General features: G+C 42.3%; 1 protein-coding gene across 1 annotated transcript; it reads left to right on the top strand.

The window, feature by feature from the left end:
* The first annotated feature begins 1,632 nt into the window (after nucleotides 1-1,632).
* Nucleotides 1,633-14,413, top strand: RAD21L1 (RAD21 cohesin complex component like 1). Its single transcript, XM_058850583.1, has 13 exons — nucleotides 1,633-2,752; nucleotides 2,913-3,042; nucleotides 4,504-4,603; nucleotides 5,564-5,670; nucleotides 6,046-6,231; nucleotides 6,849-6,950; nucleotides 7,933-8,043; nucleotides 9,050-9,279; nucleotides 10,131-10,233; nucleotides 10,952-11,091; nucleotides 11,796-11,873; nucleotides 12,431-12,508; nucleotides 13,293-14,413. Exons 1-13 carry the CDS (start codon nucleotides 2,606-2,608, stop codon nucleotides 13,482-13,484), a joined length of 1,704 nt encoding a protein of 567 aa, XP_058706566.1. The 5' UTR covers nucleotides 1,633-2,605; the 3' UTR covers nucleotides 13,485-14,413.
* Nucleotides 14,414-14,704: the final 291 nt, after the last annotated feature.

The raw sequence follows: 14,704 nt of genomic DNA, 5'->3' as shown, positions 1-14,704 counted from the left end.
CAAGGTGCTGGTACTAAGGGAAGGGGAGGAGAGACTGAGACAGCCAAGATCTATGCTGCCAGTGCAGGAGCAAAGAGAGGAGGGAGACAGCCAAGGTCAGAGGGAGAACTGCCAAAATTCACAATGAAACTGCAGGAGTGCTGGAGGGGAGAGACAGACGACTTGGAAAGAGAATGATAGAGGAGGGGGGGAAGGAGTCTGGGAGATGGAGCAGGGTGAAGGAGCCAGACAGGGAAGCAGGGTTGGGAACATGTCACTCCACAGATGAAGTGATTGAACATGGATGAGAGGGACAGCAAAGAGAGCCTCAGGCAGGCAGAAGACAACAGGAGCAGGAATGTGATGGAGCTAGACAGGCTGTGGACCTGGCTTTGTTCCCTGTGTGAAGCACAGCCCAATTTTGGGGAGTGCACAGCTGTCTGGTGCCCACTGGCAGTGCTGACCTCTATCTAGCCTCACCACCGAGGTGAAGTTTCATTCCTGCCTCCTTAGCATTCACAGCATCCCATGGCAGAGCGAGTGTCTGCAGCCAGCACGGCTGAAGGTGACTTGGAGGTCAGGGAAAAAGCAGCCGGGTAATTCAGGAGCTGGCTCTACATCACTGAGAGATCCAGCAGTTTGGGGGGACCAGAGGTGCCCAGCACATCACGGCCTCTCTGCCTGTCATGGCCAGTCCCTGTGTACTCATCAGAACATCCCAGTGCTCCACATGGATGGGGTGGGTTTCTGATCCAGCAAATTGCTCCTGGAAGCTGTTGCCACCAGCAAGGAGGGAGGGCTGGACATCAGCCTTGATGCTGGGGAAGGCTGGAGATGCACAGTGGGCATCAGTGAGTGTGGTTCCCTTGCAGGGCATGGAGTTCCCAGACAGGTTTGGTGCCCTGGAAGAGCAGTGGATACCTGCTCTGGGATTCCTGGGAGGTTCCTTCAAGTCCTCATGGGATACACCACTCCAAGGATGGTTTATAGCAAAAATCCCTCTCCTTCCCCAAGCATCTGAACCCCAGCCCAAAGGCAGCTGGCAGGATGGAGCCCTGCTTGCCACTACGACTAGCTGCAGAGCCGCACTGGGAAGAGGCTCAGCACTTTCCTGGTGATAATTAAGATCTTGTTATCTTCAGCTAACACCAGGGAGACAGGGAAAACCACAGGTGCCTTGTGATATGGCAACAGCTGATGCTCCAGGCTGTGCCTGGGAGCAACGGCAGCCTTGCTGTGTTCTGCCTGAATATAAAGCACGGAAAGCACGGAAAGCACGAAGCGGAGAGTGACAAACTATTTTTTTCTTGGCTGATGACACCTAAATGTGCAAACATACTGTCTTCTCCCAGGGGTGGCTGGAGCTAACATAGATGGATGGCTGTGCACCTTTCACCTTCCCCCTCTGCACAGAGGTCCGACCTGAGGCTCTGTTTTTTTGTTTGGATTTTATTTTTCTTTTTTTTTGTTTTTATTTTCTTTTTTTTCTACTGCAAATTTCCTTCACCAGGGGAGTTTTATGAGACGTGTTTGGAGTCACGCAGGAGCTGCTCACCTGCAGAGAAAGATGGGGCGGTGTCTGTAAACGGGCTCTTAGAATGTCAAGGGTGAAAGGGGTTGGGAGGAGAAGAGGAGGGGAGGGGAAGACAAGGAGAGGAGAGGAAGGAAGAGAGGAGAGGAAGAACAAATGGATGGGCAGAGGGAGATTGCTCTCCACCCTCATGGAGCTAAAATGAAGGGTGCGGCACCGTGTTCCCGGGCATGTGTGCGTGCTGCCGGTGAGCCCCGGGAAGGAGCAGGGAGCCATTTACAGCGGCAGGTCCCTGCCGAGGGGCTGTGCGGAGCTGTGGCGAGCGGCCACGGGCCCTGCGGGGGCTGCGGCCGGAGCCGGGGCGGGCCCGGTGTGGGACCCCGCGCTGCGCCTTCCCGCCCTCGGCTGAGGCCTGAGGCGGCTCTGCCCGCCCCGCCGAGCGCCCTCAGAGCCTGCCAATCCCCCTCGATCCCCGCAGAGCCCAGCGGGGCTCCTCATCCTCCCCAGAGCCCCTCAGTGCCCGTCCATCCCTCGGGATCCCGCTAAATCCGACACTCCCCTCCTGGTACTGCTCAGGGCCCCTGTCATCTCTGATCCCGCTAAATCCCCCTGTCCCCTCCGCTTGTCGGTCACCCCATCCCCTCAGGTCCTGCTAAATCCTCAGGGCCTGGCTGGATCCTCCTGTCCCCTCAGGCATCACTAAATCCACCCTGACCCATCCCCTAAGGATCCCACCAAAGCCCCCTGCCCTCTGAGGGTCCCACTAAATCCTTTCATTCTCTCAGCTTCCAGCTGGGTGATCCCAGCCCTTCTGGATCCCACTAAATCCTCGCACCCCTCCATATCTACTTGGGTGCCCTGTCCCCTCAAATCCCATAAATCCTCTCATCCCCTTCAGTGCCTGGTTGTGTCTCCCCTTCCCCTCAGATCCCACTAAATTCCCCCTTCCCCACAGCACCTGACTGGGTTTCCCCATCCCCTCAGACTCCACTAAATCCCTATTCACACTTGGTGGCCCAGGATCAATCTTCTGTTGCAAGGGAAAGAGTTCAGGGAATTTTGTCAGGGCTGCCCTGAGACCTTTGGCCAGGCACCATGTTCTACCATGTCCATTTGCTCATCAACAAGCGGGGGCCGCTGGCCAAAATCTGGCTGGCTGCCCACTGGGAGAAGAAGCTCACCAAGGCGCATATCTTTGACTGCAATTTAGAAGTCACCATACAAAAAATCCTCTCCCCAAAGGTAGGTTGTGGCATGAGGAGGGATCTCCTGGAGGGTCCTGGGGTGGAGGTGTTGGTCTTTCATAGAGAACTCTATTACTTCTGTGTAATATTTTAACGTTTTTACCAAAATTACTAACTCCTGAATAACATTTTTTTTAAAAAAATTTAAATCCTCACAGTTTGCTATAGCTCTGCGAACCTCTGGACACTTACTCCTGGGGGTGGTACGGATTTACCACAGGAAAGCAAAGTACCTCTTGGCAGACTGCAGTGAAGCTCTGACCAAAATGAAGACAGCCTTTCGACCAGGTGTATACAAAACCCAGCATTTTTTCATCTGTGTACTTTACAGCTCTCATTTTAAAAGTTAATTTTTAGATATTTCTGTTAAATATACACTACTGATCCCAAAGGAAACTGAACATACTAGCACCTACCACTGGTGTTTAGTCTGGCTTAATTTAGTGCCATTTCAGGTCTTTGATTCCCTTAACAGAAGCAGTATCTTAAGTGGGCTTACAAGAAGATGCTTGAGTTCAGCCTCCTTTGCTAGATAATTAAATTTAATTTCTGATGACACCAACAGCATGTCTAACAGTGTCAGTGCCAGACCTGACAGTGTGTTTTGAGCTCTAGCCATGTAGACAGGGAGAAGGGAGCTGAGATGACTGGAGCCTTTTCCAACAGGCTCTGTGTTTGTCATACTTGGGCAATAAATGGGAGGCACTGTTGTCTAAAAAAAGCCTAACACCAGTGTCTACTGCCAGTTTTAATGTGCTTTGTGACCTGGTCTGTTTGCAAAATAGTGAATAATTAGTCTGCATTATTCTCAAGGACATGATCACAGAACTATAGAATCACAGAACCATTTAGGCTGGAAAAGCCCTCCAAAACCCAGTCCAACTGTTCACCCAGCACTGCCAAGGCCACCACTAAGCTGTGTCCCCAAATACCACATGTCTTTCAAATCCCTTCGGGGATGGTGACACCAGTACTGTCCTGTGCCAGGGCTTGTAAACCTTTTCAGTGAAGAAATTTTTCTTAATATCCACTGAAATCCTCTGGCCACAGCTTGTGGCTATTTTGGGGATAGATCCTATAGCAACTTGGAGGGCACCACACAGCTCAAGAACACACAACAGTCACCACTGCAGCAACAGAGACTTTACCTAAACAGAAGGGGGGAGAAAAATCTCAGCAGAAATGGTAAAATGCTGAAAGAAGCTGTTCAGGAATGCTGTGAAATCAACAGAAACAGAAATAGACAAAAGTGATCTGACTTTGAAATTAACCCTGTTCTGAGCAAAAGGTTGGGTTGGATGACCTTGAGAAATCCCTCCACACATGAATTTTTCCAGGATCCTCTGGTTCCCAAGTACCTGGAGTCTGAGTACATAATTATTTGATGCTGGAGAACAGTGTTGTGGAGACAGGGCAGAGGAAAGGAAAACAAAGTGCTGTGAAAGACTGGGCTAAACATCAGCTGGGAGAACCTTCCAGGGACTTAAAGCAGCTGTTCACCAACACAAGTACTTACGTATTTCAGGTCCTGTTGCAGCAGACTCTTTTGTATCTGTCTGTAAAAAATACATCATCTTAAGGGCATAGAAACTGAAATTCCACTTTTGGGTGCCTAGGCTTTACCTTTCTGTGATTTAGAATGGTAGCAGCCCCTACTGACAGGTTTATAGGCTTATTATACCTACTTGGGAGAGAACACTACTTTTACTTTATTGATACTTATTTTGTTATGTTGTCTGTTTATTTCAGGCCTTCTTGACCTTCCAGAAGAGAACTCTGAGGCTGCTTATCAGGCCATTACATTACCTGAAGTATTTCATGATTTTGAAGCACCACTACCAGATGTAAAGTAAATGCTTCCCTGGTTTTTATTCATTCCTTTAGTATTTTCAGAAGTAAAAGCTATACTTGCTGTTATCTGATTGAGACTCACGTTGTGTTGTTTTGATTTAATAACTGAATTCTCCTAAATTCTGAGCTCTACAAGGCTACAGTGTTGTGCTTTGGTAGTTCCCCTTAGTCCTTTAATCAACAGACCTTCATAATGAAATAATGTCTTGAACTTAGACTTCAGGATTTTAAATTGTCTGAGTGAAGGATGCAAACAGCTTTCGGAACCTCGAGAGAAGAGATAAAAATTAGTATTAATCCTGAAAGATGTGGCCAGTAACCACACAGTGTTGCACTGTTCCAGTGGGTAACTTCATTTTGTTTCTGCTCCACTGCTCTCTGGGGCTGGGGTGTTTTATCAGCAATAGTCAGCCTGGCTCCTGAGAAAAAAGCCAGCATATTTCTTAGGCTTTTTTGACACAAAGCAGCATTAATGTAGAAAATTGATAAAAAACAGGAGGCTAAGTTGTGTTTCTGATGGCTCTGATGCCCCAAAGGTCCAGGACAAGAGGTTTCCACTAAGGGTTGCTCTGTACCTCCTCATAAATACAGTTTGATGGCATCAGTAAGGGTTTATCATTTTGTAAGTACAGCTGCAATATAATACACTTAATCAAGTGCCTCAACGTACTGACTCTGTAAAGGTGCCTTTTCTGCCTGCCCTAAGAGTTGTGCTATTTGATTTAAAAGATGTTTCACTAATTAGTTGCCTTCTGAGAAGGGTCTGGTAGATACCAGGCCTTGGATGGGAACAAAATCACAAAAGCCTAAGTTTACTGGCAAAAGAGAGTGGAGAAATATGGGGGTTTGTGATAAAATGCCAGGATTGAAAGCTGTTTAGAAGCAAGTTTTCACGCTCCAGCTGAACACTAAATGGGTTTCAGTTCACCCTATATTTTTATAATATTTTTTTCATCAGGGCCATTGATGTTGCTGAACATTTTACCTTGAATCAGAGCAGAGCTGAAGAAATCACACTTACAGAGGATTATGAAAGCAGTATACTTCTCTGTGATAGAAACTTTGGTGAGAGAAGTGGAGAAATTGGAAGTATTTCATAAGGGGAAGTGTGTTTTATATGAAACTTTTATGTGAGCCCTTTCCACGTGCGAAAAGGCTGTGATTAAAGGCACATTTGTTTCATGCTTTTGCTGATTGGCATATCATGCTGTCTGAGGTTTAAAATTTTGTGTAAGCAATATAATCTGGCGTCAGAGACTGAGAACCAATCCAAACATTTCCTGCTTTTACTAAATCAGATAACACTGTTTATTGTTTATTTCATTTGAGGTATGGATGTCTAGCAATCTTTTAAAAATTACTAGAAAAATTAGGGAATTATTAAATCTGGGTTTCCAAAACTCACGCAGATGAGGGATCAGGAATTGTGTGTTTCCTCAGATGAAGAAGCAGATGCACTGAGGAGACAGAGCTTCTTTGAGGGCAGTGTCCTGACAAGCAGTAACAGTCTGGTGGCTGATCCCAACTCAGCCAGCACCAGCGGAGACAAATCTGTGCTGCACGAAGATGTTTACTGCTTCCAGGATGACCATTTTGGGGATGAGGACGATGCTGCAGATATGATTGGTAGGATTTGCCACAGGCAAACAGAATCTGTTCCTTTCCAAATATTTTTATTCTTACAGGAAAACAGTCAAGACAGCACCAAAGTGCTCGCTGTCAAAAACAAATTCTATGTTGTCTGTTTATTTCATACATACTTTTTTTCCTATCTGTCACTAAATCTATGATCACTTAAACACTGCCAAGTCAAATTGGTTTAAAGGCTGTATTTCATTATTTTAGAATTAAAGGCATTAAATTTATGCTTAATGTTTAACAGTTTAATTTCTATTTTCAAAGGTGAAATAGTGCAGCATTTTTATCCTTACTGTTGTAATAACAAAAGCAGCAAAGTAGCTTCTACTTCATTATGGCTTAGAGTATTTATGTAAACCTTACAGACTGATACCTGTTAACACTGTCAAGGCCATCATTTTCAAACACAAGGTGGAAATCTCAAACTTGGGACTAATCCCCTCCTTTGTGTGCTGTTGCAGACAGTCGTATCACTGATGGCCATCTGCAGAAGCTGAGCTTTATTTCTTTGCAGAGTGTTAACCTTGACTAACATTAGGCTGTATCAGGCTATTTCATGACTACTAAGGCTTAGAATGATTAAAACTATGTGTTTTGTATTTAAGAAATCCTGTTGAGGGATGAGGAAAATGTCCTAGATAAAGACATTCTTGATGCGGAGGAAGCACATCCTTTGTCACAAGATCTGCCAGAGACCAGCACAGCCAGTGAGTTTGCAGCATCTGCTCCATCTCACATAAGCCCTCTGTTCCTGTGTTAATGCCCATCACTCACATTCAGCTTTTTGTAGCAACTTTGTGCCTTTTTCCTTTCTTCTTTTATTTTGAGCTTTTTTTTTTTTTTTTTTTCCTAAACTGCTTCATCCACCATTTTAGGATAATTTTATTTGATTTAGGGATTCCAAATCTGTAACTTGACATTGCTTAGAAACACCTTCATGTGACATCCTGTTGGATATGCTGTTGGTCCACCCTGCTGCTCACAGCGTGGTGTCCCTTTTGAAGGGGAAAGAAACCTAAATAAGGCTGTCCTGTAGCAGTGAACTTTCCTAGTGAGAGCTTAAAAGGTCTTTTCCAAGAGAAACAATTCCATGCTTCTATTTCTGGCTTCATATTTCTGCAATGTATAACACTTAAGTAGCCCATAAAAGTGTTGTTAATCTTCTTTTGGTTTGATGTTGATGAAAGAAATTAAGCTTTGATAACTATTCCTGAGACATTTTGATATCTTAAATCCTTGCTCCCCCATCAAAGTGTTAGTTTAAAACAGAATTCTGGAATGGCTTTAAAGGGATAGAGTGGCTCTCCTTGATCTATTGCTGGTGCTACTCATTCCTTTTCTGTTGAGAGAAATGTCCACACTGCCATGAACATGCCTGGAACTGGGAACAGAGATGGATTGAAACTAAACACCTTTGCCCCTAAACACTTTCTGTTGTGTGAGTTTTTCTCCCAATTGTTTCTTCTGTCTCTGCTATGGCCTGGTCATTCTGGGATCAGTGAAGGGAAGTGTGCAGGGCAGAGCACAAGAAGGAACTGGGGAACATAAGTGAGATTATAAACAAAACCGCAGTTTCCTATTTCTCACTGTTTCTGTTTGGTATCATTCTCTGTCACGTGACTGAGGAATCAGTCCATATTGTAATTTTGTTGTTTTTTTTAAATTTGGGTTTCTTGGGTTTTCTTGCAGTTGAGTCCAGCTGTGCAGACACGACCGTAAAGGACGTAAATCATACAGTGAGTGAGACAACCCTTTTGTTCCAGGATGAAGGATTTCTGCTTGAGCCAGTTGACGATACAGGTCAGAAGTTGATCAGTTTCTAATGAATGTTTGCATTAACTAGGTTTGGTTTGCTTCTTAGTAGTGAAAATACTTGCAATATAGATTATTCCCACCTTAGATTTCATCTGCTCCTGCTGTCAGAGTTCTATTTTACAGTAAATATTATACAAACCCAGTGTCAGGTTATTTATCTGCCCAAATCTTTGCTTGCAGTTTCTTCCATGTACAAAGTCAAGTTTTGTTGCTCTTCAGCTCTGGTAGCATTGCAAGGTTGGCCTTGGGGGTAGTACTGAAGATTCACCTGAAAAACTTTAATTGCCAGTGACACATCGGTGACTTGTATATTTAAAATCACAATCCTAAAACTTTCAAGCCTTTGGAAGACATTGGTTTGTGAACTTTAAACAAGATCCAAGGTGAAAAGTATTACATTTCCTCTGTAGAGGAAATCTAAATGTCCCCTATCATCTTGGTGGCTGTTTATGAATAAACAAGCTCATGTTGACAGCAGTATTTACAATATTGGAATTTTTTGGCCTGCCCAAATAATATCCAGGAAGTTATGGGTGTATAACTAATCTGTATCTTTCTTTTGTGTTTACATCTTGAATAAATTGCTGAATGATTAAACCGAAAAATACAGATATTAATTATGAGGAAATGAAACCTCTTGAGTACATCAGCAGTTCCTGGAGCATTTAATTTCCTGATGGATTAAAGACAGCTTACTCAGTCTTGTTGCTCTAGCATGTGTTCTCATGAAGTCTTCCTGCTCCTGGTTCTTTATTAGAAGAGTAATTTGTCTTCCACCATCAAACATAAAGGAATTTCCAGTTAAAGAGTACAAAGAGTGAAAACTTCATAGAAACTTTTGAAGGAATGGCCTTTGCACTTGTACTTTGATTTTCAAATCTAGGCACTGTTCAGAAGGTCGGCAGCCAGGTTGATTCACTGTGCTTTTTTTCTGTGCTTAATGTCTTAGTAATAGACCTTAAGACTTGTTATTAATATTTACTTTATGTAGCTGTCACCCAGAGGAAAAAAAAACAAAGAAAGAGGAAGCTGATGGTGGATGTGGAGAACGAGCTCAGCTGCCACACCATTTACAAGCAGCTCAATGACTGCACAGATCTCCTGACCACGCTGGACCTTGCTCCCCCAACCAAGAAAGCAATGATGTGGAAGGAGTGGGGAGCTGTGGATAAACTCCTGTCCCATGCTTCACAGCCTGAGATTCATGCTCAGCTGCAAAAGGTAAAGATCAGTTCCTTGTAGGGTCTGTGCCACTGTGTAGGTTCCAGGATTGTTGCAGAGCTGGGATCTGACTGAGACAGGTTTTGCAGACTGTTTGATCCAAACTTGGAGCTGGCTGCAGGTGTGCACTGAGCATTGCTCTGCAGTACAGGTCAGCTGGACACCTGATGGTTTGCACACTCACCACTAATTGTTTCATCACCTGTGGGGTCACAGCCTTAACCTCCTGCACTCCAACAAGTGAAACATTACGAAGGGAACATGAGAACTGATGTTTCATTTCACACACTGGCACCTGAGTGGTCTTATACTATATAAAAGAGTCAACTTTTTACTTTTCTGTCAATTTCTTTTATACTTTCTCCTTTGTTGTATTGTTTTCTGGTATATTTCCTCTTTGTAATCAATTTGAGACATCTTTTGTTTATATTTACTTTAAAAGTACATCAGGCATTATTATTAGAATATTGTAATGGATTTGGAAGGGCTCACTGCAGCAGCGCAGCTTCACCACTTAGAGTCCAGCTGCAGAATTACAACTTGCTCTTTAAGAGGATGAAAACTGCAGATGTTTCTTTCTTTCATCATTCCTTACTGGCTGGTTTCAAGAAAAATCATCCAAGCTGCTCCTAAGATGTTTTTTTCATGGAATTCATGTTGGAGCTGCAGAATGCTATTGCTTAAAAACAAACAAAAAAAAAATGCAGATTTTCAGAGTGACCTAATTCAAATACTGAAATTCTGGGTTGCAGTCATTAACATACAGTTCATATTCATATCTTTGTGTTGATGTTTGCAAATAATCTGACATGATATTCTGAAAGCCAACATAGAAAAATAATTATTTTCAGTTGTTTGAAAATAGCTTCAAGGCTGACAGAATTAAGGTGAGAGCAAATGGAATACAGAGGACGTCTGAAATGAAGGAAATGAGAAAAGAGCAAGATACTACAGGTAATATTTTAATTCTGTTGTGCAGAATTAGCTGTTAGAAAGTATTTTCTATTCTGCATAATGTTTTATAGACATAAGAGGTGTTTGTGTGCAGTATTCCACAAATTACTACTTTATTGTTCTTTTGTTTCTTAGAAATTAAATTAAATCCAAGTCTTTTCTTCCTTGTGGCATAAAGAGATATTTTTGGTTTCATCTCTGGTTTCTCTAATTATCTCTGAGACTGCAAATTTGGGTAATGTTGCTTGTGGATTATTTTTTAAATATAATTAAAAAAAAAAAAGCTTCCTTCTTATTCTAAGCTTAATCAAACTGCTCTCCAAAATTCCAAATTAATGTAAATAGTTCTACTTGTATCTGGAAGATGTGTGTGGTTAATATCAGGCAAGAAGAAATGTCCCATGTTAGATCTTCTGAGAAGGATGTATCCACTTTCACTCCTTTGCTCTGCTGGGAACCAAACCTGCCTCAAAAATTAATTAACAAACCCACCTCCTGTGAGTCCATAAAGGTCAACTTTCAGAAAAGGAAAACCTGCCTTGAGAGGTTCTTGTTCCATGCTCGTGTTGGGAATGATGTTTCTTCACTATTTGCTTATTGTGGCTTTTCCTCTCAAAGACTGTGAACTTGGGTGTGATTTTTGGTTTTCAGTGGGCTTTTTTTAAGGACAGTGATTCATGCTAATTGCCTCTTCAACCTTGGTTTTCTATTAATACAGAGATGCTGCCAGTAGAAGAGCCAAGTTACCTGCAGGAACCAGCTTATTCTGAGACTGAGAGAAAAATTAGAAATGATTCCTTTATGTTGACATCACAGAATGACAGAAATGAAACCAATGAGAACTGTGGTGAAATTATAGTGAGCAGTTTTCCTCAGTTTTAAAGACCTAAGTGTGTCTATTGGTTCCACTTTTTGCTAAGGTCCCATTTAAAACATATTAAGAAATTACTAATGTTTGGTAAGGATGCTAAAACAAGTCAAGAGAGCATTAAGTAGCTTGTGTGATGAAATCTTATTTATTATTTGATAAACTCTCACAATGAATGAATGATTAATTAAAATGTTTATTAATCAGCATAGATTACAGTTTAATCACTAAGTATAAACGAGAGCTTAATATTAAATATGAAATATTGTACTGAAGAGACAAATATAATCTTTATAAAGGATAAAACTTACATTTTGTGTCTCATATTGAGGAAATACTTAAGCAATATCTCTTCCATCTTCACTTATGCTAAAGTGCATTCTTTAGAGAATATGAGGCTCATTAATGTTGAAAAGCGATGAAACTGGGCTCATGGCAGCAGAAAGCATGTGCTCCATGCCTCAACTCTGCCCATAGGTGTAGATTCAGCTGTAGGATAAATCCTACAGCAAGGTCCTTGCTTGATGTTGATGAAAGAAATTAAGCTTAAGGAAAGACATTGGTAGAAATAGCAGCTATTAACTAATTCTGAAAAACTTTATTACAATAAATTCGTTGAGCAGAACTGTGTAATGAGAATTGCACTGTGTGCATAAATGGTCAGGCCTAGTGATCGTCTTTTTTGTGCTCACAGGATGGAGCAGCTTTTTCTGAGAGCTCAAAAAATTCCCTGGGCCAGGAAGATGAAGCACAGCAGGTGGAGGTGCCAAAGGTATGTGTCCTAAGCTGATGGCCCTGGCTTGTTTCAGAAGAGAACTCTGTTTCTTTAAAAAAAAAAAGGAAAATAATAGCATCATGAACTTACAGGGAGTTTTGCTTCCTGTGAGAAGAAAATAATTTCAACCTTGCTGGCTCTGAGGATGCTCAGGTACTCTGAAACCAGGGCAGTCAGCTGCATACTTCAGAGGTTAAGTCAAAAATCCCAAGCCAAATATTTGAACATCTCTTTAAGCCCCTGGCTAATACAAATCCTGTCAGAATCCCAGTCCCATGGGGCAGTTCCTGGCTGTGGAGCTGCCTCACTGGGACCATGGCTGGTTGCACCTGAGCTGTCTCTGTAGCACAAAGCACCCAGGTCCCATTCTTTCTTTCCTTTGTTTCACACAACCTTGTGTGAGCACAGAGGTGTCAGAGGCTCCAGATTCCCTGAGTCTGGCCATCCAGATGCCTAGCTCCAGCTGGATTTTCACTCAGGCTGGAACTCCTGTCCTTTTTCTCATGGTGTGTGACCTTTTACACTCCCTGAGCTTCTGTTTCCTTCCTCTCAAGGAGCAAACAAGGACCAGGAAAGACAGTGAAGAAATAAGATGGGGCAAAAGAACTCTTCGGTTACAAAAAACTTTACAGGTACCAGTGCTGGATTTTGTTAATAGATACCAAAAGCTGGTGTTGATTTCAGCTGGACCACATTAGAAAAGCTCTTCCTTCTACTGTCCATTTGTGCCTCTGCCTCTCACTTGCAGCATGTGCTTTTTTTTGGTATTTCTGTGGAAAATCAGATTCTGAGTGCTTGATATGTGGTGTTCCTTTCCACAGCTGCTGGAATTACGAGAATTTTCTGAATGCTCTTCTTTTTCTTGAGCATATTTCAAATGTTCTGTGCAAATAATAAATAAATATTTACACCTGAGTACAGCCTTTAAAAAACAAGAGATACCTCTGAAACCAAACAATTGCTCAAGGATATTTATTGTTATCAATCACAAAGCATGATGGAAGCACTCCAGCACTGTAATGGAATTTGATGGAATTGTAGATTTTAGTAACACACATAAGTACCAACACTATTATGGCATTAAAATGTTAAGAGCCACTTCTATAAACACAGATGGAAGACAGCCAGAGAGGCTGTGGACTCCCTGTCCCTGGAAGTGTTCAAGTCCAGGTTGGATGGGTCTTGGAACAACCTTGTCTAGTTGAAGGTATCCAGGGTGGGGGAATGAGATGGTCTTTAAGGTCCCTTCCAACCCAAACCAGTGTGTGCTTCCATGATTCAATGGAGATTGGATCCCATCTGAGGCATTCAGGCAGAGATATTCCCTCTATGCAGTGCTCTCTGTTTGGACTCCATGGGCTCCAGTTTTACTGGTGGAGAAGCTGACCTGACTGATTTCTCATTTCCCTCACGCAGCAACTGAAGAGATCAGGTGTGTGTTCCTTCAGTTTCCGGGAGCTCTGCCAGAGAAACAACCGGAAAGAAGCTGCAGCCACGTTTTACCTCTTTCTGGTGCTGAAGAAGCAGCAGGTCCTTGAGCTGCAGCAGCATGAGCCCTTTGCTGACCTCACAGCCACTGCTGGACCCATGTTTAACAAGATCAGATAAACTGATCAAAATACAGCTTAGATTGCATTTTCCAGCATGGTTTTCCTGGAAAAAGGATGGAATGTCTTGTCAAACTGTGGGAGATGAGCAGAGCTCCCAGTCCTGTACAGCATCCAGTAATGGCTTGTGAAGGGGTCCTGCCCCAGGTGATCAATACAGGGCTTATTATTAATGTTTACAGTTATTTATAGTATATATAGTATAGTATATATATATATATTTATAGTATAATTATAGTTATTTATAGTATTATTAATATTATAATTACATGATGAGTTATATAATAGTTATACAATACATTAATAAAATACCCCTAAAATATATATTCTACATAAGAGATTTTTGTTGTGAAGGATTTCATAAAAATCCGCAAAGGAATTTTATAAATGTCCTTGAAGGGTTTTTATAAAAGTCCTTCAAAACCGTTCTCAGAAACTACCTTTGGAACTTGAATTACTTTTGACAAGGCTTGTGTCTGTTAATTATTGAATACCATCAGTAAGAGTTATCTGTTTACTCTCTGTAGCAAAAAAAACTTAGACTATTTAAAATTATTCCTGTCAAAGAATGTTCAGTATTTCATGTTTTAAGATCTGGCAGGATACTGTCTCCAGTGTTGCTTTTGTGTGTTCAGGCAGACAGACGTTACACTGGCCCTAGAAGAGCCCAGAAGCTGCAGCAAGAAATTCTATTTCATAGAAATCCTGCATTTTCAGATTTCACAGAGCTTTTTAACTTATTAACACCTTTATTCATGTGTTGACCTATTTAAAATTGGATGTTAACTGAAATATTATTAATTCCTTGCATTTTTATCTAATTTAGGATAAATTTTATCCCTTTTATTGTCATTTTCTGAAGCTCTTGGCTTCTGGCAGCCTCCCACCTGGAGGAGGGATGGTTGTGCCCCACTCAGGTGCTTTGATGCTGTGGTGACATCACTTTTCCTTCATGTGGAGTCAATAAAAATCAGATGTTTCCTTTGCTTGTTGATGTTTCTTCTGAAGGATCAAATCCTGGGATGGGTACATCTTTGGAGTCAGGGACTTGGTGATTTTACTTAAAATGGGAAAGGATGGGTGCTACTGTCACCTGATTTCCAGGTGTTCACTCACCTCAGTGACACCCCTGTTTCTCTGGAGCCACTAACGTGTGTGGTTCCTGTCCCACAGGATTCAGGGAGGTTTGTTTTTGAGGGTCTGTTTAAGGGAGTAAAAAGG

The sequence above is a fragment of the Poecile atricapillus genome, chromosome 15 (genome assembly GCF_030490865.1).
Source record: "Poecile atricapillus isolate bPoeAtr1 chromosome 15, bPoeAtr1.hap1, whole genome shotgun sequence".
In the NCBI taxonomy this organism is placed as follows: Eukaryota; Metazoa; Chordata; class Aves; order Passeriformes; family Paridae; genus Poecile; species Poecile atricapillus.
The sequence above is the reverse complement of the archived record's forward strand: the minus strand, read 5'-3'. Positions and strand labels throughout refer to the sequence as shown.

What these genes read in the sequence shown, in the direction of transcription:
- RAD21L1 (XM_058850583.1), top strand. Translation starts at nt 2,606, where the DNA reads ATGTTCTACCATGTCCATTTGCTCATCAACAAGCGGGGGCCGCTGGCC. An exon ending in AAAAAATCCTCTCCCCAAAG is followed by an intron (nt 2,753 to 2,912) that starts GTAGGTTGTGGC and finishes AAATCCTCACAG; the next exon opens with TTTGCTATAGCTCTGCGAAC. An exon ending in GCCAGAGACCAGCACAGCCA is followed by an intron (nt 6,951 to 7,932) that starts GTGAGTTTGCAG and finishes GTTTTCTTGCAG; the next exon opens with TTGAGTCCAGCTGTGCAGAC.